This window comes from Gallus gallus, chromosome 34, assembly GCF_016699485.2.
Source record: "Gallus gallus isolate bGalGal1 chromosome 34, bGalGal1.mat.broiler.GRCg7b, whole genome shotgun sequence".
NCBI lineage: Eukaryota > Metazoa > Chordata > Aves > Galliformes > Phasianidae > Gallus > Gallus gallus.
In genome coordinates, this window is record NC_052565.1 from 2,522,933 (window position 1) to 2,545,592 (window position 22,660).

Below are 22,660 nucleotides of genomic sequence, written 5' to 3' on the forward strand. Positions count from 1 at the left end.
CCCCGGGTCCAGCACCAGCCTCTCGGGCTGTGGCTTTAGGCTTTGGGGCCGATGCCAGACTGCCTGGCTGTGACTGTGGTTTCAGCCCCTGGCTGTAGGGCTATCCTGTTTAGACAAGAGGCCCGCAGTAAAAGGAGAACAGACTTAACAAACATCAAAGAAGCCATGGCCTCTACACAAGGTTGGATTGCCTCGCTCTGGGGATAGGTTGGGATGCAACAGGCAGGCATCAAGATACTCCCCTCTCTCCTCCTTCCAGGCTTATCTCTGTGCAAGGACGAGCAGATGTCCAGAAGCAATGATCTAGTATTGAGTGACCAAGTGTGAGAAGTTAATTAATTAGCAATACGTGCTTAGTTAGCAACACTTTCTGGTTAGTTGAGTGCCGGGAAGACTGTGAACCTGAAGTCCTCAGCCAATGAGGAACCAGGGGAGAAAGAGATAAGCGTCGAGTAATAGGGCATCAAAGACGTAAGGCTGTTTTCTGTGTGCTCTCCTGCTTGCAGGAGGCCCGCCATTGCAATTGTGAAGAAAATCTGCTTTTTCCGAGATACCGTTCTGATAAATTATTTGGCCCCGCCAACCCTTTTCCTACCGGCCCCGGGGCCAGTACTATTCTCTCTGGCTGTGTTTTTATGCCCCAGGGCTGTTGCCGGCCTCCAGCAATGGAGGGATGCAGCATAGTCCTCTCCATCCTCCTACCAAACTTATCTCTGTCCAAGGATGAGCAGGTGTCCAGGAAGAGAGAGATACCGTTCTGATAAAGTATTTGGATATTTCCAACAATTTGACCTCGCTCTTCCCTTCCCCCTACGAAATCCACCAAGATCCCCCCCCCAGACACCCTTTCCACCCCATAGAAGTCCCCTTTCCCCCTTCTCAGCTCCCCTACACAATGTCCCCCTCTACCTCCAGACCCCCTTTCCACCCCATGGAAGCCCCGCTCACCCCTTTCCCCCCCCACAACTCCATCTCTCAGCCCCCAGAACCACTTTCCACCCCCATAGGAGCCCCTCACAGCCCCCCAGCTTCCTCCTGCCAACCCCCTCTCCATCCCCAGACCCCCTTTCCTCCCAGTAGAGACCACATTCATCCCATTTCTCCCCCCTCACAACCCCCGTCCACTCCCAGACCCCCCTTGCTGCCCTACAGAAGCCCCATTCCCCCCTACCCCCCTCTCAACTCCCTAAGTTCCCCTCCACAATGCCCCCCACCACCCCAGTTTCCCTTCACATCCACAGAAGCCTCTTTTCCCTCTTTTTCCACCCCACAACTCCTTCTCTCTGCCCCAGACCCTCTTTCCACCCCATAGAAGCCCCCCAGCACCCCCCCCAGTTTCTCCCTTTCACCCCTCCCTCCACCTCCAGAACCCTTTTCCACCCCACAGAAGCCCCGCTCACACCTTCCCCCCTAGATTCTCCTCAACCCCCCTTTCCACCCCCAGACTTTCCTTCCACCCCATGGAAGCCCCGCTAAGCCTTTTCTGCCCCCCACAACCCCCCCTGTCTGGCACTGGAGTCATCCAGAAGGACCTGGAGATGTCCCTGAAGGGTCTTGGGTCCCCGGTATCCTTGCATTCATTCAGAAGGCGCTGGCGATGTCACAGAGAGGACGTGTAGGATCCAAGGGGTCCTCAGCTGGGTTCAAAGGGTCCTGTTGTCTTCTGCAAGGGTCTGGAGATGAGCCAGGGGGGGCCCAGGAGCTCCTGGAGTCCTCCAGAGGTCTCAAATGGGAATTTTGAGGACAACCCCACATAGTGGCACGTCCTCACTCTGCTTTGTCCCCACGGGACCACCCCCAAAACCTTCTGTTTCTACTAAAATAAACGCCACGTTGATTTCATTGTATTTTTTTTCCCAGCTTCCCTTCAGAAGTGGATGGTTCCCGCCAAACCCCCGTGTAAAGCCCCACCCGGGGGAAACAACTCCCCCCAGGGCCACCGGGTGACACCAGGCCAACCGTCAGCGGTGCCACCACTGGAACAACCTCCTGTCCCTGAAGATTACACTGTCACTCTGTCACTGTAACCATGCAACTTGGTGCCATCCCAACCCCTGTCTACCTTGAGAGCCCCATCAGCGTCCTACAGCTCCCTCCCAAGCTGGGAGGGAGTGCTGATCAGCCGGAGGGGAGAAAGGCACTACAGAGGGACGTGGAAAGGCTGGCTGGCTGGGCCACGGTAAACTGTATGAGTTTCAACAGGGCCAAGTGTTGGGTCCTGCATTTTGGTCACAAGAAGCCCAGGCAACCCTACAGGCTTGGGGAGGAGTGGCTGGAAAGCTGCCTGATGGAAAGTGACCTTGGTGTGCACTTGGACAGTCAGCTGAATACGAGCCAGCAGTGTGCCCAGGTGGCCAAGGCGGCCCATGGCATCCTGGCTTGGATCAGGAATGGTGTGGTGAGCAGCACTGGGGAAGACGTCCTGCCCCTGTACTCAGTGCTGGTGAGGCCTCACCTCGAGTGCTGTGATCAGTTTTGGGCACCTCGGTACAGAAGGGAAACCGAGGTACTGGAGCAGGTCCAAAGAAGGGCTACAAGGCTGATGAAGGGCTTGTGAAGGGCCTGGGGCCCCCAGCATAAGAAAGACGCAGAGGCCTTGGAACGGGTCCAGAGGAGGGCCACTAAGATGACCACAGGGCTTTCTTCTCCTCTGAAGAAAGGCTGGGGGAACTGGGCTTGTTCAGCTTGGAGAAGAGAAGGCTCCAGGGAGACCTCATGGTGGCCTTCCAGTGCTGGAAGGGAGGGTGTAAACAGGAGGGGGAATGACATGGGTTGATAGCGATAGGACAAGGGGGAATGGTTTTAAAATGAGACGGGGGAGGTTTGGGTTAGACATGAGGAGGAAGTTTTTCACTCAGAAGGTGGTGACGCACTGGAACAACTTGCCCAGGGAGGCTGTGGATGCCCCATCCCTGGAGGCATTGAAGGCCAGGCTGGATGTGGCTCTGGGCAGCCTGGTCTAGTGGTTGGCCACCCTGCCCACGGCAGGGAGGTTGGAACCAGATGATCTTAGGGGTCCTTTTCAACCCAGGCCATTCCATGGTTCTGGGATGATTCCATGAAATACAGCCATCATATGCGCCCAGGGCCACGGGGTCTTGGAAGAGTCCCTTCGGCATCTGAAGGCACGGACTCAGGTGTGAATGATCCAAATTGTTTATTGCAGGTTCAAACATCCCCAAGTTCTCTCTTTCCCATTTTCCCACCCCCCTTTCCATGTCAAAAAATCATTTGACACAGTCACCCCTGGTCGACTCCTTAAGCGTGCATGCAGGAGCTTATCCATCGGTGTCACGAGTTGTTCGTAGCCACGTGCTCTTCCTCCACCCGGGGTCGTTATCATGCGGTGATCGTGCTTCTCGCATGACTCTTGTTTTTGTCTCCTGGAGGCGTCCTTTGTTCTCAGCATTCCTTTCTCATGCCGTTTATCTATCTTGTTCCGCAGCTTCTAGCGTGAATGTTCTTTCTTGAATCCAGCCCAGTCCCCACTGTCCCTCTACCGCTGCTTTTCTACAGGGAGCTGGCACCCAGGAATGGTGCAGATGGAGTTTTGCAGGCTCAGGGGAAGCTCTGTCTGTCCCGGGCACCCCATGCCCTGCTCAGCGTGGGTAGGGTGTTGGCGGCCTGCGGCGCGGGGCTTTGGACTTTGGAGGCGGAGTCTTGGGAGACTCTGGTCTGTTGCGTATGGGTGGCAGCAAACCAGATCGGCTGGTGGAGGGCTCCTCAGGCAGGCTGCACTCACGGTGAGACGGTGATGCCGCCGTCTCCTGAGGTTCTGCCTGTGCCGGCCTGTCCTTCGTGGCCATCTGCATCTGCCTGAGTAGTTTGACAGAGTCACGTGGCAGAAACGGGTAGGGTGTTGGCGGCCTGCGGCGCGGGGCTGTGGTCCTTGGAGGCGGACTCCTGGGAGACTCTGGTCTGTTGCGTGTGGGTGGCAGCAAACCAGATCTGCAGGTGGAGGGCTCCTCAGGCAGGCTGCACTCATGGTGAGACGGTGATGCCGCCATCTCCTGAGGTTCTGCCTGCGCCGGCCTGTCATTCTTGGCCATCTGCCTCTGCCTGAGTAGTTTCACAGAGTCACGATGCAGTAACGGCGGCCGGAATGCATGGCCTTTGGTATCCCTGGACAGGCTGGACTCAGCTCTTAATGAACATCTCCTGTCTTTGATGCGAGATGCCACCTGCCTCCCGGCAACCTGAGGGTGCGAGGCCTTTGCTTTCCACATGGCCGCCGCTCCAGCCTCACGGTCCTCTCCCGCTCCTTGTTCATCTCCGCGGAACCGGACATGTTTTTTTCCCGTTGTTTGGCCCAGGTGTTCTTGGCGTTCGTTTCCTGCCTGGCCCTGCGGCTGCCAGGTCACCGGCTGCTCGCGGGCTTCAGACGTTCTCAGGATCGCTGGCAGCGGACTGAAAAGACAGAGCAAGAGGGGTCTGCTTGAGTGGGTGATGGCTTTGGGGCCGCATCCTGCAACCCTGAGCCAGGACCCTTGGCTGCAACACGGCCTTCCCCACAGACAGCTCACCGGCTGCCCCGTGGCGCTCCTGAGATCCGGACAGGGGCCAGCCCTGTGAGCTGATCCCAGCCCAGAGCCTCCAGCCTCACCTGGACGAAAAGCTCTCCTGCTGTAAGCTTCTTCTGCTTCTTGAGCTTTGTCCAGCAGTACTTGCAACGCTGAAGCGTCTGATGTACGTTGGCACTTCAGCAAACCTCACTGCAATCGGGAAGGCAGAAGACATTCACCTGAAGCCTTTGGCTCAGTGACAAGGGGCGCTCAGGGATTTCCCGTCACACGGTGGTTGCACGTGCCATGGGAAGAAGCTGGCAGCTGCTTTACCTTTCTTGCCCTGGACAAGAGGTGGCAAAGCCCCTTCTTTCTTTTGCTTCCCCTCACCATGGAGATCTCCGGAGGCCTTGCGGAATATCCTGGGCGGTGGTTTGGGTGCAACCTGCTTCTGAAACCTGTGCAGAAAGAGCAGACACCGGCGTGACGCAGTGCTCCGCCAATCCTTTTTGCTGGCCGTGATGTCTGCTCACAGCACATTTTCCTGCTGCGTTAAGGCCACTACTTTCTGGAGTCCTTAGCAGGGTCCGTTGGGGTAGGGCAAGGGGAAACAGTTTCAAAGGGAAAGAGGGAGGATTGAGATTGGATGTACGGAAGAAGTTTTTGGCAGGAGGGTGGTGAGGCACTGGAACGTCTTGCCCAGAGAGGTGGTGGCTGCCCCGACAGTCGTTTGAGGTCAGGCTGCACCAGGCTCAGAGCAACCTCATCTGGCGGTAGGTGTCCCTGTTCCTTGCAGGATCGTGGGACTAGGTGCCCTTTCAGGGTTGCTTCAGGCTCAAATGATTCTGTGATTCTGTGCCATATCGTCACGGGCAGGACAGCCATGGACACAAGGAACAAGCACTACAGAATGAGAGCTGAGCAGCTGCATCAAGCAGCGGCTGCAGCCACAAACATACTCACATGGGGAAGACGACGAGGTGGCCAGAGTGTGTCAGGGAGGCCACCGGTGCCACCCGGGACACCAGCGTGTCCAGCAGCCAGGGGGCCTGCAGGGGAGGAACAGGGAGGTTGTGGGACATCCTTCTGATGGCTGAGGCCCTCAGGACTGGAGGAGCCCAAGGCAGGGAGAGCTGACACCACCGCAGCACCTGCACAGCCCAAGCAGCTGGCCAGGTCCTGGTGAGCCATGTGCAGTCAGAGCAAGGGTCACGGGACTGCCCGGGCCATGGAGAAACCTCCAGCTCACCTTGAAAACAACTTTTCTGAATTTCTCCTTCCCGGAGAGCTTCTCAAGGAAGTCGTAATAGTATTTAATTCCAAAGCTCATGCCTTCAAAGAGGAGCACTCCTATGTCTTTCAGGACAAAGGCAACGTTCTCCCCATTCTTGAGGCAGTTGGAGAGGAGGGACACGGTGCTTTGGATGCAGGTCTTCCCTCTCTGCCAGGTCACAGAGGCAGCGGCAGCCACCTCGCTGTATTTCAGGGTCTCCACCTCCCTATGGGCTGAAAAATGCGAGGGACAGAGTTGATCCTGCAGTCGCTTTTCCACAGGCGCTTGCTTGCTTCCCTACAAGTGCTTCTTGCGGCCATCAGCCAGCACGGCCCCCACCTCGGAGGGGGAGGGAGGTCTCCTTCTGAGAAGGGAGGCGGTGGCCTTCTTTGCCCCGTCCGTGAAGCCTGCAAGGGTTCAATCCCGCTCCTACCTGGCAGGGAGTCCTTGTCGGACCCGAGGTGGTGCATGGCTCTGAGGTTCCTGGCCAGCTGAAACACGGGCCACCGCAGAGTCACGGTCCCATCCGCAGTCCTGATGTCTTTAGAGATGGTGTCGAATGAGCCGAAGGTGGGAATCCAGACCCCCTGCGAGTGGAAGAGAAAGCACGGGCTGCAGGGTTATGGGCCGGCTGGAGGAAGAGCTGGAGGGGGTCCCACGTAGGGACAGAGCTCAGAAGCCCTCTCCCGCTGCTCAGAGGCACCAGCGGGCAGGGCAGCGGGAGAGGCTTTGGGAAGGAGCTGCACAGTCCTCTCCCTCCCCTTGCCCTCCCAAATGCAGCACAGCAGTCAGGGCGGAAGCAGCCTGGTGGAATCCAGAGGCTTCCCGAGGCTGGGCTCGGCCCTGAGCTCGGAGCCCGCCTAGCACAAGCGATGCTGCCTTTGCAGGAAGCCCACGCTATGCACAGCAGAGCAATTTGGGCTGAGCTTCCTGCTTTGTGTGGAGGGGAAGAGTCAGAGGAACTGCAGGCTGAGCTGGACAGGGAGAGGAGGAAGACGACAGCCAACACACCTTCTGCACCAGGAGGTGCTCCTGTACGTAGGCGGCCACCGCATCCCAGACGGCAACTCGCTCTGGAGGGCAGAGGAAAAGCGGGTCACACTCTGCATCTGCCGCTTCCCGGCGCTCCTACTGCCTCGGGCCGGGAGGGAGGTGGCAGACGGAAAGTGTCGTTGCAGTCCCCAGCCCCACACGGAGACAGCCCCGAGCTGGTCCCCGTGCTGGGTCTCTCCCGCTCAGCGCCAAGATGGGCTGCAGCAGCGCTCCTGTGGTGGCTGTGGACCCGTGTACCTTCGGTGTTGGTGTCTGTCGCTCTGGAGGCACGCCTCGCTGCGGGGCCGGCCTCGCTCGTCCTGTTCCGCCTTGTGCCAGCGGGTTGCTCCGTGTTGGCGCCAGCCATGCCGGAGCTCATCCCTTCAGATGCGTCTGCTCTCGTCCAGATGCTCCTTCAGGGTGCAGGACCCACCACCGTGCACCGCCTTTATACCCCTCCCGGGTGGCCGTGTCACAAACGTTGCCGTGGCGACGCGGTGACAGCGTGGCCAGTGCTGGCCGTGGCCCATTATGACGCAGGACAGCAGCCTGCTGCCCGCCCCGAGTGGGAGTGCTGGCACCTCTCTGTTTTCTCTCTCTTCTTTTCTTTCCTCTCAGGATTGCGTTCCTCATTTCTCTTTAGTAGCCGTTGCCTACATTGATCTTCAGGCAGTTGGCGCGGAAATCACAACTGTTCCAAAGTACCCTCTACCCGTAACGGTTATGATTTGTTGTTTCGAAAGTTGCCCGGCTTTGCCTGGAACGAGCCGATTCCTTGTCAGAAAGCTCCATCCATTACCCGGCATTGCTCCTCTGTGTCGCTGTGGTGACTCCATCGCGGCCGCCTAGCCCGGCCATCCGTGGGGCAGTGAGGCGCAAGTTGCGCTCTGTGAAGTCTGCGCTCTCCTTCCTTTTCAAAGCCTGACATGAAGGCGGGGGCCCGGCAGCGGATTTCCAGGGGAGGAATGACATTTCATCATCCTCATCGAAACGTAGCATGGAATCTCAACAAGAACCCCCGTCCCCTGGAAACAGCCAGTCAGAAGGGCACCCTTTGAGCTGGGAACTCCTCCCCAGCCCAGCTTTTCTTGTGAGACAGCTCCTGGCAACCCCCCAGCACCAAACCCAGCTCACCTGCTCGGCCTGCTCAGCCCAAGCTGTGCCCAGCTCACGCACACGCCACAGTGGTGCTTCGGACAGGCTCTCACAGGGTGATCTGTTCCAAGGAGGGCCCAGAGCTCAGTCCCCGCATGCAGCACGCCCACCAGAGCACCAGCTCTGCTCACCAGCTGTGGCACAAACGCTCCCACCCCTGCAACACTTGTGACCTTAGTGTGCACCCGCATCGCTTCCGTGCCTTCATCATAAGCAAAGGAAATGGACGCCTCCCAGATCCAAACTTTAGGAAACCAACACCAGGCTCACCCAATGGGGTTAACCAAAGTAAAAGAACAGGGAAGCGAGGATGACTCTTGTGCAGCCCAATAAAAACCAGTAATGACCAATACGGCCTCATCGTGGTCAATGGAGTCCCAGAGGAACTAGTAGGATCCAGGCGTGCACACCAGTATGGGCCAGGAAAGACCAGGATGGACTCATAGTGGTCAGTAGACACCCATCGGAAGCCGTAGGAGCGCAAACCACTATTGGCCCATAAAAAGCAGTAAGGACCAGCACGGCCTCGTAGTGCTCAATGGAGTCCCATAGGAATCAGTAGAAACCAATAGGAATGCACACCTGTATGCCTCTCTGGTTGTGGCTTTACGCCCCAGGGCCGATGTTGGCCTCCCGGACTATGGCTTTAGGCCCTGGGCCAGTGCCGGCCTCTCCGGCTGTGGACTTAGGCCCGGAGCTGGTGCTGGCCTCTTGTGCTGTGGCTGTGGCTTTAGGCCCCGGGGCCAGTGCAGGCCTCTCGGGATGTGACTTTGGGCCCAGGGGCTGGTGCCAGCCTCTTGGGCAGTGACTGTGGCTTCAGGCCCCAAAGCTGGTGCCAGCCTCTTGGGCTGTAGCTTCACGCCCCAGGACTGGTTCTGCCCTTTCGGGCTGTGGCTTCTGGCCCCAGGGCTGGGGCTGGCCTCCTGGGCTGTGGCTGTGGCTTCAGGCCCTGGAACCAGTGCCGATCTCTCTGGCTGCAGCGACAGCTTTAGGCTCCAGGGACGGTGCCAGCCTCTCTTGTGCTGTGCCTACAGTTTTAGGCCCTTGGGCCTGACCTGTGGAACAGCACCTAGCCTCACAGGAGTCAGAATGTAAGGTAGTTTATTGAAGGTGTATAGACCGGTGCACGGGGGGCTCACACTGCCCCCGTTGCGCAACCAGTGGCTCTCAAGCAGCCATACTATATGCACACTCATAATTCCACGAAGCAAGTAATGCTAACTCATTCCTCCTTTGCAGTGTGCTATTGATAAGCAGAAGCCTTGCCCCCTTTCTACCAAACTCCTCCCAGGTCCTGCCTATTCCTTGTAAACCACTCCCCAGACTCCGCCTCTGAAGTAAGTGTTCCTCCTGTCTTTAATTTTTGAGCAGGGGACCCCCCCCTGTACCGGTACAGGGGTCCCTCCTGTACAAGGACCATCCTAGGGTCTCTGCCTTCACTCAGGCCACTGCTGACCTTCCTGATTAGAGCTTCAGGCTCTGGGGCAGGTGCCGGTCTCTTGGGCTGAGTGTGTGGCTGTAGGTCCCAGGGCCGGTGCTGGCCTCTCTGGCAGTGGCTTTAGGTGCCAGGGAGTGCGCTGGCCTCTTGGGCTGGGGCTTCAGGCCCCGGGTCCAGCACCAGCCTCTCGGGCTGTGGCTTTAGGCTTTGGGGCCGATGCCAGACTGCCTGGCTGTGACTGTGGTTTCAGCCCCTGGCTGTAGGGCTATCCTGTTTAGACAAGAGGCCCGCAGTAAAAGGAGAACAGACTTAACAAACATCAAAGAAGCCATGGCCTCTACACAAGGTTGGATTGCCTCGCTCTGGGGATAGGTTGGGATGCAACAGGCAGGCATCAAGATACTCCCCTCTCTCCTCCTTCCAGGCTTATCTCTGTGCAAGGACGAGCAGATGTCCAGAAGCAATGATCTAGTATTGAGTGACCAAGTGTGAGAAGTTAATTAATTAGCAATACGTGCTTAGTTAGCAACACTTTCTGGTTAGTTGAGTGCCGGGAAGACTGTGAACCTGAAGTCCTCAGCCAATGAGGAGAGAGAAAGAGATAAGCGTCGAGTAATAGGGCATCAAAGATGTAAGGCAGTTTTCTGTGTGCTCTCCTGCTTGCAGGAGGCCTGCCATTGCAATTGCGAAGAAAACCTGCTTTTTCCAAGATACCGTTCTGTTAAATTATTTGGCTATTTCCAACATGACTGTAGTTTCAGGCCCTGGCACTGGTGCCGGCCTCTCTGACTGTGGCTGTGGCTTTAAGCCCCAGGACTGTTTCCGGCCTTTCCGGCTGTGGCTATAGGCCCCACACATCGTGCTGGCCTCTCGGGCTGTTGCTGTGGCTTCAGGCCCCGGGGCCGGTGCTGGTCTCTCTGGCTGTATTTTTATGCCCCTGGGCTGGTGCCAGCCTCTCGGGCTCTAGCGATGGCATGAAGCACCGGGGCAAGGGCCAGCTGTGGGAGTGGAATGTTGTTTCTGCATTTAGAACTAACGTGATGAGTATTTTATGGTGTCTGCGGCCATCTAGCATCCTTGATTGGTACTAATAATTCTTTCTGGGATTCTCCTGATTCCATCAAGGTGGGGGGAGGGGTCTCTAACAGTCCTCATCACTTGTCCTTTAGGTCAATTTTCCATTCTGATGCATGCGTAGTAGGCAGATGAAGTAATTAGTAAGTACAAAAACTGCTGCTTTTGAATTATAGACTAAAAAGCATATTGTGAGGCTATTCTGTTTTGCCAAGAGGCCCTCGGCAAAAGAACAACAGACGTATCAAACATCAAAGAAGCCAGGGCGTCTACCCGAGGCCGAGCTGTTCCACTCGAGGAATGGGAGGGATGCAACAGATAGCCCTCTCCATCCACTTGAGACAGAGTTCAAAAGAAAAAGGAGAGAAGCAGAAAGATCGTAAAGGGGATCCTTTAGATAACTCGCCCTCCCTTAAAGATCTAAAGCAATGCAAGCGGCAGCGGCCTCTGCAGAGGCGGGTCTTTCCCAACCTGAGCAACGCTACAGTTCTACGCTTCTGCGATTAATGCAAATCACGGTTGAGTGTGCACTGGATTGGTCAAAGAGCTGGGGTTTGTCAAGCGTGTGTGTGCACGGATGTGTGAAAGGATGGGGCTGCACACGTGTGTGTGCCATGGGCGAACAAACCGCTGCGGTGCTTCAGGGAGCACCTCGCTGCCTTTTGCTGCTCCTGGCAGAGCCTCGCCAATATTCTTGGCATTTTGGAGCCCCTTCCTGCTGCTGCCGCTGCTTTGGGGGCACCCACGCCGCTCCACTCTGCCCCTCCCCCAGCCCCACGCCGGCCCATGCCGGCCTCTCATTGGTCAGAGGCAGCACCGCCGGCTGCGATTGGCTGAGGCGCAGCGCGTGGGAGCGGCCGTTGGCGGCCGGCTCGGGGCCACCCGGCTCTCCCCTCAGACAGCGCCGCATCCACAGCCCGGGCCGCCCCGCTCGGCACCGCCGCTGCAGCCGCTGTGCGGGTGTCATGGTTTTATCCTTGGTGGTGACTGCAATTCCACATCGTAACATCATGTAGTGCACCTGGAGTTAAAGCATTAATGCTCCAGTTCCGGGCACCTGTCTGAAAGAGAAGAACTACATTCCCAGGGGGGCTTTGTGGTCAGAGAGGAGATAGAACCTCTGGCAAAGTCACCTGATCTCTTCTTCTTCCCTCGGCTCTTGTCCCGACCGCACGCATCGCCTCAGCACTACTGTAAGGCCTACAGCTTTCAGATACTCTTTCTCTCATTCTATTTGATTTATTTGCTTCAATTCGAATTATATTGTGTTATAGTGTGCTATCTTGCCTTCCAATTCCGTATGTAGTAAATTAGTTTGTTTCTCCTCAGATCGTTGCCGCTGCTTTTAATTATTTTGGGGTCCCCTGTTTCCCTTTTCTGGAGGTGTGGATTTTGCGAAATCCCTCCACCCCGCTGGTCACAGAACTGAGCCGAACCAGCCTGTAAACCATTGACAGCGGGCAGTACTGAGATGGAACCGCGGCACTGAGGAGCGGTGCTGAGGACAGCAGTGCCACAGGTGTTTGGGGGAACGGCTCCGGGCCGGGGCCGGGGAGAGGAACCATGCGCGGCCCAGGCCATACCACCCCGCCCCGCCCTCCCCCCCCCTCTGCTGTGGGATGCGGGGATTTGGGACGCTGAAGGGCTCGGGGCCCCCACCGCCGCAGCGCTGCTGCCCGCATCCGGGCCAGGCCCCCCCCAAGCCCTCCAGTGCTGCGCCCAGACCCCACCGGGGCTGAGGTGGACATAAGGGCTGTGGGGGAGATGTAGTGGGGATATGGGCGTTTAGGGGGTTGTGGAGGCCTGTAGAGGGATATAGGGCTGTGCGTGGGTTATAGGAGAATATGGGGCTAGAGGGGGCTGTTGTGGGAATACAGGGAGGCTGTGGGAGGTCATGGGGAGGATATAGGGAGATAGGGGACTGTTGTGGGTATAGGGTTATACGGGAGCTACGGGGGGGATACAGGGTGATATGGGGCTATAGTGGGCTGTGGAGATCCACACAGGGGGATATGGGGATATAGGTAGCTGTGAGGGGAACGCAGAGGGACATGGGGCTGAGAGGGGCCTTAGGGTGGGCTATAAGGGGATGGGGCTATAGGGTGGGCTATAAGGGGATGTGGAGCTAGAAGGCTCTCCCTTCCTGTCCCCCTTCCTTTCCCGCCAGCTGTGGGTTGCTCTTAGGGTTGGCATTAGTGTGGCAATGAGGAGCAGAATGCAAACACCTCCAAACACGTTGTTACTCCGCAGAGATCCGCACGGTGACGCTGCGCTGCCAACAGCGCTTCTCAACACTAAGCCCTGAAACACGGGGCAACTCCAACACAGCTTTAACTAATAACTAATAACTACTTTTATTTCAGCTCTACATATAACACTACAACAAACGTGACAGACGAAGACCCATCCCTGTGGAGCGGCACTACTCCCTCCACGTTCTCCAGAACCATCGGCGCAACCTGGGCCTGGTGGGCGGCACATCTTCCAGCACGCTGAGGATCAGCAGTGTCTGCAGCACCAGACAGCGCACGGTCGGCTCGCTGTCCTCCTTGGCGCCCTCCAGGGCTGCAATGGAACAGTGCTGTGTCACCACGTGGGCCCCACACGGCGCTTCCTGGGGCACGGGGCAGCGGGGGGGACGGCTCACCTTTACGGATGTCCAACACCTTCTCCCGGTTCTCATTCCTCAGCTTTCGCCCTAGCAGCCCTGCGCACATGGCTGCTGTCAGCGCTCGCCCGGCCCCGCGGCGCCCAGGGACCTCACAGCATCCCAGGGACCCCCACGGTGCTCCACGGACCTCCAAAAACCCCATACTACCCTAATAGTGTCCCCATCATTTCCAGCAATCCTTCAGTGTCTCAGGGACCTATGGTGTCCCAGTGACCCCTGTGGTGCCCATCTGCCCCCAAGGACCCCAGTGACCCCCAGAGACCCAACACAATGCTTCAGTGAACCCCATAGTGCCCCAGTAAGCCCAGTGTTGCCCTAATAACTCCCAAGAACCCCACCATTTCCCCAGTGGTCCCCCAGGGCCCCCGCTGCGCACCGACCCCACAGCATTCAGCCAGAGGGATGGGGACCCACTGGGGATGGGACTCACCGAGGAAGCGCACAGCCGTGTCCCTCACGGGCACCTGGGGGCTGTGCAGGTGCAGCACCGTGTCCTTCAGGTACTGCTCCGCATCTCTGCCCCTCTTCTGAAGCTGCAGAGAGCATGGTGGGGGTGGCACCCGCAGAGTGGCTCCCCGACCCCCCTTCTGCAGGGCAGCAAGGGGGGTCCAGAGGGGTTGAGGGGTGGGGGTCCTTACCAGGCAGTCAGCAATCATCCAGACCTCCGCCGCACAGGCCAAGCGTTGCAGTTGCTGCCAGCCCAGGAGCTTGGCGGCGTGGATCAGAGCTTTCTGAGCAGCCTGGGGAGCAGTGACACGGGAGGGTGTTGGTGGGAGATCCTGGGGGAACCCCCATCCCAAACCTGGGTCGGCACCACAGCCGGTCCCGTCCCACAGGGTCTGGGGAAACGGGGTGGGGGATGTGGGAGGGTTTTCCTAACCTTAATGACTGTATGGGTGGGTGTAGTGGAGGGGGGAACTGGGAGGACTGTATGGGTGGATATGAGGTGGGGATCTGGTATCTAGGAGGACTGTACATGTGGGCACAGGGCGGGGAGTAGTTGCTGGTCACACCGGATAACCTCGCGACCCCGTGACCCCACAAGCTGCCCCCACCTGCGCCACGTTGGGGATGTCCTCATTCATGTGGATGAAGAGTGGCAGCAGACTCCTCTCCGCCTGCAGCAGCAGCTGCTTCCTGCCTGGCGCCTCCAGCAGCAGCGCAAAGAGCTCCATGGAGCGCCAGCGCACCTCTGCGTTGTCCTGGGAGGAAACACACAAGGGGGTAGTCCTGAGCTCTGCACGGTGCGGGGGCTGCTTGAATGCTCCCCGCTGCCCCGCGTCCCTCACCTCATTGAAGCAGGACAGCAGCTGCACGGCCAGCTGGCTGAGCACACCTCGGATGCTGGCGGGGCGCTGTGCCACAATGTCCTGCAGCAGATGTATGGCCTGCAGTTTGATGTCAGCCCGCATGTCCTGCAGCCACAGCAGCGCGTCAGGTAGCAGCAGCTGCATCCTCCCAGCGTAAAGGTTCCTCAGCCCGCGCAGCGCCAGCTCTCTGCTCCTGGGCTGTTTGCTGCGGATGTATTTCCTGAAGATCTTTTGGGTGCCGGTGTCATCCTTGTGGTGCCCCTGGCAGCTCCACAGCTGTGATGAGCGGTGGTCAGCAGGCGGGAGCGGGCTCAGCCCCCCATCCTCCCAAGGAGACCCTCCCCCGCACCGTCTCCACACCCACCTCGAGGTAGAACGCCATGGCGGGGACCTCCCTCCACTGCAGCTGGTGGTACTGCAGCAGATTCTGCAGGTGTCTGAAGATGGGTCTGCACTGATCCCGGCAGTTCTTCAGCATCACCCTGTGGGGCAGGGGGAGGGCTGAAGCCGGGCTCAGGGGCTGACCCCACTGGGTCTGGGCTGGAGTAGAGGGACCGGAACAGCCCATGCTGCCCCACAGTGTGCTCTTCCATCTGCCCACCGTGCCTCAGCACCTCCTGAGCACTCCCCATCTTGTTCCCTACTTATTTCAGGAGCGCTGCACTTGGGGCACCGTGTAGGGCAGTGTGTGGGGCAGCATGGGGCAGAGCATGGAAGGGGTTGGGGCCGTACTTGGCAAGGGAGTGCAGGCCGTTTTGCCACGTGGAAGCGCCCAGCAGCCGCGCCCACAGGTCGTGGGTCTCCATGGAGAATGCCAGGTTGTCCATATCAGCGCAGAGCAGCAAACTGCGGGCCGTCTCCACCACCATCCTGCATGGAAACGGGGCAGCATTGGGTCAGCACAGGGTCAGGGGCCAGAGGTCAGTGAGGGGCCAGGGCACAGTGCAGAGTCAGGGTTCAATCAGAGATCATCATGCAGTCAGGAGTCAGTGTGGGGTCAGGAGTCAGCAGGGGCACAAAGGTCAGCGTGGGGTCAGGGGTCAGTGTGGGTGGTGCCGCGGGGTCAGAGCGGGCACTGCGGTGTTACCTGATGGCAGAGGTGGGCGCAGATGGGCGGAATGGGTCCTCCGTGATGGCGATGATCTCCAGCGGAGCTAGCGGCCCGGCGGACACCAGCTGGATGATGAGCGCCACAAAGAGCTCTGGGAAAACCAGTCGCACCTGTGGGCCGTAGTCCAGGTACTGCAGGAGCTTATGCAGTGCTGTGGCCGCCTGCGGAAAGCACCCGGACAGCACTCAGCAGTGAGCTGCTCCCCTGGGTTTGGGGGGGTGGGGGGGAGTGTTCCCAGAGGACCCCCAAACTCACGGCCAGGTGAAGGACGCCGACCTCGGTCTTCTGGCCCAGCGGCACGGTCTCCAGCTGACGCAGCAGCGCCTGCACCATCTTTGGCACCACATCCACCGAGGACAGCGCCAACTCCCACAGCTCCCATATGTCCCTGCGGCACAGAGCTGTCCTCAGCGGGAGCCCCTCTCTGAGTGGGGTGGGAGTCCTTCTATATGTGGGGTGGGTGTTGTTCTATGTGTGGGGTGAGGGTCCCTCTGCACCACGGGTGAAGGTCCCATGGGGGGTGGTCTCCCTCTCCGTGAGGAGTGGGGGTCCCTATCCATGTGGGGTGGAGGTCCCTGTCCTTGTGGGGTGGGGGTCCCTCTCTGCGGGGGGTGGGGGCAGCGCACTTGTCACAGGTGGGGGAGCAGCGCAGCAGGCTGAGTGTCATCGCGCGAGGGTTGGCGGCAGCCAGTGAGGGGAAGGTGCCGTGGATGGTCCTCAGTGCCTGCTCCTCTGTGATCAGCTTCCTGCTCCTGTGGATGGCCGTCACGATGCGCTGCACCTGGAAGGGTCACAGGGACAGCAGAACTTCACTCCAGGCGTCCCCAGGAGGGGCCAAGCACCCTGAAGTCTCAAATCAGATCGATGCCGTGCAGGACAACCCAACCCAACACAGCCTTCCTGCACCCAACCCAACCCAATTCTAACCATCAGGACCCAACCCACCCCAACCCCACCCCCTCCTCCCATGGGCTGAGCCCCCTGGCAAGCAGCTCCCGGTTGCTCACATCATTGGGCATAGGGTTGAAGTCAACCGTCAGGACGGCCATCAAGGTGGAAGCCACCTGGGTGTTGTAGTTGCTGCAGTCCCTCATGCCCTGCAGCGCCAGGAGGATGAGATCGGTCTTCTCTGAAGAGTGGAAGTACTTCTCAAAGCGCTGGGGAGGAATGAACGCAGAGGGGGGGAAGGATGTCAGCCATGCTCCCCCCACCCCCTGCGCCCATGAGTCCTGGCGCGACAATCCCTCCTCACCAGCAAAATGACCGTGGTGTTGGTGGTCCAGGTGAGGGAGAACTCGTGGTCAGCTTCCCACTGCTCCAGTTTCCCCTGCTCGTCCAGCTGCCCTTCCCAGCCTGGAAAGGAGAGCAAGGCGCAGGTGCGTGAGCAGTGGCTGCCCTGCAGGGAGCTGGACAGCTGCCCCGGCCCCAAGCACGGGGCCGTGCGGCAAAGCTCCCCAACACCATGGGGTTCTTCACTGCTCTGAGCGGCAGCTGATGCAGAGGTCAGCAGCCGTTGCCTTACGGCTTCTCCACAGGACAAATCTGTAGAGGTGACGGAGAGCGCTCAAAGCACAGCGGCATGTTTTGTCCTCCTGGACAAAAGCGCAGCACAGGATGAGGCATCCCACCAGCTGCCCCAGCACGGGCAGGCGGAGCTTGTCATAGCTGGCAGATGGGGATTGTTCCGAGGAGTGACGGGGCTGTCCGTGGAGAGCAGAAAGTTGAGCGCACCCCCGGAGTGGGCAGAGCGTGGAAAAGGAGAGACAAAGACTCCACATTATGGGGGTCGGGCCCTTACCTTCTCCTGGCAGTAATGTGCCAGCGAATGAGTCAGCTTCCAGATGCGCCCCACTGCCCTCTGGCGCACGGTCGAGCTCTGCAAGGAGGTGAAGGGCAGCAGCACCTGTGGGAAGAGGAGGTGCTGCTCTGCCCTGTGGCCCCCTGGATCACCCCAGAAGGTTTTTGGGGTGGTGGGGATGGGGGGGGAACACTCTTCCTCTGTGTGGTCCCCATGGGCAAGGCTCACCTGGAAGACGTCTTTCAGCTCCTCTCCGATGCTGGTGCTGGGGTGAATGAACACCAATGAGTGCAGCATCTCATCCAGAGCCCTCAGGGTCTGCAGAACAGACAGGGTGGAGGGAGATTAGAGGGGAGGGGGATGGGGGATGCATGGCAAGACCCTGTTCTGCAAGGCAGGGGGGTCCTGTAGCTCCCTGGCACCCACCTTGGAGTAAAGGTTTGTGTCCAGGTCCTGCTCTGAGGGAAGCAGGAAGATGCTCCGGAAGCACACAACAAAGAGAGGGATCTTCTCCTCCAGAGCCCCCTCCACCTTGCTGCAAGAACAGGGACAGCGGCGCTGGGAGTGCTGTGCTGCAGGATGGGGAGTGGATCCCCCCATGGGCAGCACTCTGCAGAGCAGGGGGGGCATTGCTGGGAGGAACCCCTCCTCCATCGGGATGTGTGGGGCAGAGGGAGTCCTGAGAGCTGCTGTGGTCAGATTGGGGTTGGGGTTCGGGTTGGGGTTAGGTTGTTGTTCGGGTTAGGGTTAGGTTATGGTCAATGTTAGAGCTGAGGCCCAGCAGTGCTGCAGGACCCCCTCAGCCCTTTGCCCCGCCCCAAAGGGGGAGAGCAGCAGCCCAGTACTGCCAGGATCGTCCCCGGGGGCTGTGGGGCCATACAGGCAGTGTGGGGCCATTCAGACACTGTGGGGCCATACAGGCAGTCTGGGGCCATATGAATGCTGTGGGGCCATCCCGGTGTGGGGCAGTACCTGAGGGAGGTGATGGCGGCTACCGCTTGCAGCCGCAGTTCGGAGCTCAGCTCTCTCCGCGGCTCCTCTGCCAGCAGCACCTGCAGCACAGCGGGATGGCATCAGGCATGCAGTGCTCCCAGCACTGGGAGGAGAGGAGCCGCCCACTGCCCTCCCTCCAGCACCCACCGCCCCTCACCATGATGTTCTCCACAAGTTCGTTCCGGCGGCAGAAGATGCGCAGTTCCTGCACCGTGTTCCTCTCTGCTGCGGAGCCACAGATGGTGCGGATGCTGCACAGGAACTTCATCTTCTTCTCCTCATTCTGAGGCTGCCAGCGAGCGTGGGGAGCGTGAGCGGGGGGGTGGGGCCAGGGGGCACAGCCCTCCTGCGGATGCAATGGGCCTGGGGGGGGATGGGGGACCGCCGTGATGGGAGCGGCCGCTGTCACCTCTGTGCTCCGGAGAAAGGCCTCAATGTTGTCCATCGCGTAACGCTCCACAGCACACATGGGCAGCCCAGAGGCATCCAAGGGGGGAGCTGGAATTGGGGGTAGGAGGGGGATTGGAATTAGAGCTGGGTTTAGAGTTGTGGTTAGTGTTACGATTGAAGGTTAGGGTTGGGGTTGGATTAGGGTTAAGGTTGGGGGTGGGGGTGGGTTAGAGTTAAGGTTGGGGTTGTGGTTAGTGTTAGGATTGAGTTTGGGGTTGGGGCTAAGGGTAGAGTTAAGGTTGGGGTTGGGGTTCAGGTTAGGGTTAGGGCTGGGGTTAGGATTAAGGTTGGGATTAGGGTTGGGGTTGGGGCTGGGTTGGGGTTAGGATTAAGGTTTGCCGTCAGGGTTGGTGTAGAGGAGCCCGGAGCAAAGCGAGGAGAGAAGGGAACTCTGCCCTCTGCCGCCCCACGCAGCCCCCATACTGTGCAGAGGGCGCTTCCCACCCCCAGCCCTGTGGGGACCCTCACTCACCGGGCGGCACAGAAGTGGGCTCCTGGGGGAGTTTGTCCTTCTCCTTGGCCTCAGCAGGGGCAGGAGGGGTTTCTCTCCTCCATCGCAGAGGATGAGGGCTGAGGTTGGGGATGGGCCGTGGCCTGGGCAGCCATGGGCGGAGAGAAGTGCTGCGGTTTGCCCCGAGGGGCGGCTTGCACCGCTGCTCTGCTCGCGTGCTGTCCCATCTCAGTCCTGACGGAAAGTGAGGGGCACAGCGCTGGCGCTGCTGGAGCTGGGGGGCACGGGGACGCGTCACAATGGGCCCCGCTGTGACCCGCTGCCCCGCCCGCGTGGGGCCCCCGGCAGTGCTCAGCTCTGCTCAGGGCTGCTCAGTTCCCCAGTTTGCGCTGAGGAATGGATATATTATTGCAATTATTTTATTAAATCGCTATAAAAGAGGGCAACGGAAGCATAAAACTCAGAAATTGGAAATACGTGCTTCACATCAAGGCTGAGCTGCTCTGCAGGGGGGTTCAGGATTTCCCTGGTGAGTTCACCAACTAAAGCTGGGGTTGGGGTTGCAGTTAGGGTTATGGATAGGGTTAGGGTTAGGGCTTGGGTTGTGGATGGGGTTGGGGTTAGGGTTAGGTTTAGGGTTAGGGCTAGCATAGGGTTAGGGTTACGGTGAGGGTTAGGGTTAGTGTTGAGCCTTAAGTTGCGGATAGGGTTGGGCTCAACATTTGATGTTAGGACTGGGGTGAGTGTTGGAATTAGGTTTTGGTTTAGGCTTAGGGTTTGGGCTGGGGTTGAGGTTACTCTTGGGTTTACAGGTTGTGATTAGGGTTAGGGTGTGGGTTGGGGTTAGTGTTGGGGTTAGGGTTGGGTTTAGTGTTGTGATTGTGGTTGGGGTTCTGGTTTGGTTTAGATTTAGAGTTAGGGTTGGAGTTGGGGTTGGGTGTAGGGTTAGCATTGTGTTAGGGAGCTGGGGAGTGCCAGTGGGGCAGTGAGGCGCAAGTTGCGCTCTGTGAAGTCTGCGCTCTCCTTCCTTTTCAATGTCTGACATGAAGGCGGGGGCCCGGCAGCGGATTTCCAGGGGAGGAATGACATTTCATCATCCTCATCGAAAAGTGGGATGGAATCTCAACAAGAACCCCCGTCCCCTGGAAACAGCCAGTCAGAAGGGCACCCTTTGAGCTGGGAACTCCTCCCCAGCCCAGCTTTTCTTGTGAGACAGCTCCTGGCAACCCCCCAGCACCAAACCCAGCTCACCTGCTCGGCCTGCTCAGCCCAAGCTGTGCCCAGCTCACGCACACGCCGCAGTGGTGCTTCCAACAGGCTCTCACAGGGTGATCTGTTCCAAGGAGGGCCCAGAGCTCAGTCCCCGCGTGCAGCACGCCCACCAGAGCACCAGCTCTGCTCACCAGCTGTGGCACAAACGCTCCCACCCCTGCAACACTTGTGACCTTAGTGTGCGCCCGCATCGCTTCCGTGCCTTCATCATAAGCAAAGGAAATGGACGCCTCCCAGATCCAAACTTTAGGAAACCAACACCAGGCTCACCCAATGGGGTTAACCAAAGTAAAATAACAGGGAAGCGAGGATGACTCTTGTGCAGCCCAATAAAAACCAGTAATGACCAATACGGCCTCATCGTGGTCAATGGAGTCCCAGAGGAACTAGTAGGATCCAGGCGTGCACACCAGTATGGGCCAGGAAAGACCAGGATGGACTCATAGTGGTCAGTAGACACCCATCGGAAGCCGTAGGAGCGCAAACCACTATTGACCCATAAAAAGCAGTAAGGACCAGCACGGCCTCGTAGTGCTCAATGGAGTCCCATAGGAATCAGTAGAAACCAATAGGAATGCACACCTGTATGCCTCTCTGGTTGAGGCTTTACGCCCCAGGGCCGATGTTGGCTTCCCGGACTATGGCTTTAGGCCCTGGGCCAGTGCCGGCCTCTCCGGCTGTGGACTTAGGCCCGGAGCTGGTGCTGGCCTCTTGTGCTGTGGCTGTGGCTTTAGGCCCCAAAGCTGGTGCCAGCCTCTTGGGCTGTGGCTTCAGGCCCCAAAGCTGGTGCCAGCCTCTTGGGCTGTGGCTTCACGTCCCAGGACTGGTTCTGCCCTTTTGGGCTGTGGCTTCAGGCCCCAGGGCCGGGGCTGCCCTTCTGGGCTGTGGCTGTGGCTTCAGGCCCTGGGACCAGTGCCGGTCTCTCTGGCTGCGGTGACAGCTTTAGGCCCCAGGGACGGTGCCAGCCTCTCTTGTGCTGTGCCTACAGTTTCAGGCCCTTGGGCCCTTGCTAACTAATTCTGTGAATGTCTTCTTGTTTTTCACTCCTTCTTGGACATGTGCAGAGTACAGTCAAGTCGTTTTGAATATCATTTCCTTTGTGGTGATTGGTCTGGTTTCTCATCTGAAGGCTTCAGACCTGCAATTCCAGGAGCTTCCTCCTTTGCAGTGTGCTATTGATAAGCAGAAGCCTTGCCCCCTTTCTACCAAACTCCTCCCAGGTCCTGCCTATTCCTTGTAAACCACTCCCCAGACTCCGCCTCTGAAGTAAGTGTTCCTCCTGTCTTTAATTTTTGAGCAGGGGACCCCCCCCTGTACCGGTACAGGGGTCCCTCCTGTACAAGGACCATCCTAGGGTCTCTGCCTTCACTCAGGCCACTGCTGACCTTCCTGATTAGAGCTTCAGGCTCTGGGGCAGGTGCCGGTCTCTTGGGCTGAGTGTGTGGCTGTAGGTCCCAGGGCCGGTGCTGGCCTCATCTGGCAGTGGCTTTAGGCGCCAGGGAGTGCGCTGGCCTCTTGGGCTGGGGCTTCAGGCCCCGGGTCCAGCACCAGCCTCTCGGGCTGTGGCTTTAGGCTTTGGGGCCGATGCCAGACTGCCTGGCTGTGACTGTGGTTTCAGCCCCTGGCTGTAGGGCTATCCTGTTTAGACAAGAGGCCCGCAGTAAAAGGAGAACAGACTTAACAAACATCAAAGAAGCCATGGCCTCTACACAAGGTTGGATTGCCTCGCTCTGGGGATAGGTTGGGATGCAACAGGCAGGCATCAAGATACTCCCCTCTCTCCTCCTTCCAGGCTTATCTCTGTGCAAGGACGAGCAGATGTCCAGAAGCAATGATCTAGTATTGAGTGACCAAGTGTGAGAAGTTAATTAATTAGCAATACGTGCTTAGTTAGCAACACTTTCTGGTTAGTTGAGTGCCGGGAAGACTGTGAACCTGAAGTCCTCAGCCAATGAGGAACCAGGGGAGAAAGAGATAAGCGTCGAGTAATAGGGCATCAAAGACGTAAGGCTGTTTTCTGTGTGCTCTCCTGCTTGCAGGAGGCCAGCCATTGCAATTGCGAAGAAAATCTGCTTTTTCCGAGATACCGTTCTGATAAATTATTTGGCCCCGCCAACCCTTTTCCTACCG

The 22,660-nt window shown here is 58.5% G+C and overlaps 2 protein-coding genes and 2 long non-coding RNA genes across 4 annotated transcripts; 1 reads left to right on the plus strand and 3 right to left on the minus strand.

Moving 5' to 3' along the window:
* Positions 1-100: 100 nt before the first annotated feature.
* Positions 101-7,229, minus strand: LOC112530936 (serine/arginine repetitive matrix protein 1-like). The gene is made up of 9 exons (XM_025145570.3): positions 7,066-7,229; positions 6,787-6,848; positions 6,209-6,362; positions 5,752-6,008; positions 5,466-5,551; positions 4,836-4,960; positions 4,604-4,712; positions 3,743-4,407; positions 101-105 (listed from the first exon to the last, which is right to left on the minus strand). Exons 1-9 carry the CDS (start codon positions 7,184-7,186, stop codon positions 101-103), a joined length of 1,584 nt encoding a protein of 527 aa, XP_025001338.2. The 5' UTR covers positions 7,187-7,229.
* Positions 7,230-11,302: 4,073 nt separating this feature from the next.
* On the plus strand, positions 11,303-13,915 carry LOC112530925. The gene is made up of 3 exons (XR_003072642.3): positions 11,303-11,667; positions 11,804-11,993; positions 12,838-13,915. It is a non-coding gene; the product is annotated as an uncharacterized LOC112530925 (long non-coding RNA).
* On the minus strand, positions 13,590-14,276 carry LOC121108121. Its single transcript, XR_005842436.1, has 3 exons — positions 14,201-14,276; positions 13,784-13,885; positions 13,590-13,678 (listed from the first exon to the last, which is right to left on the minus strand). It is a non-coding gene; the product is annotated as an uncharacterized LOC121108121 (long non-coding RNA).
* Positions 14,277-15,707: 1,431 nt separating this feature from the next.
* Positions 15,708-19,322, minus strand: LOC121108101. Its single transcript, XM_040654940.1, has 13 exons — positions 19,280-19,322; positions 18,767-18,855; positions 18,515-18,646; positions 18,337-18,416; positions 17,791-17,899; positions 17,593-17,682; positions 17,365-17,469; positions 17,089-17,266; positions 16,819-16,919; positions 16,574-16,723; positions 16,193-16,347; positions 15,822-15,954; positions 15,708-15,770 (listed from the first exon to the last, which is right to left on the minus strand). Exons 2-13 carry the CDS (start codon positions 18,824-18,826, stop codon positions 15,708-15,710), a joined length of 1,356 nt encoding a protein of 451 aa, XP_040510874.1. The 5' UTR covers positions 18,827-18,855; positions 19,280-19,322.
* Between the last annotated feature and the right edge of the window lie 3,338 nt (positions 19,323-22,660).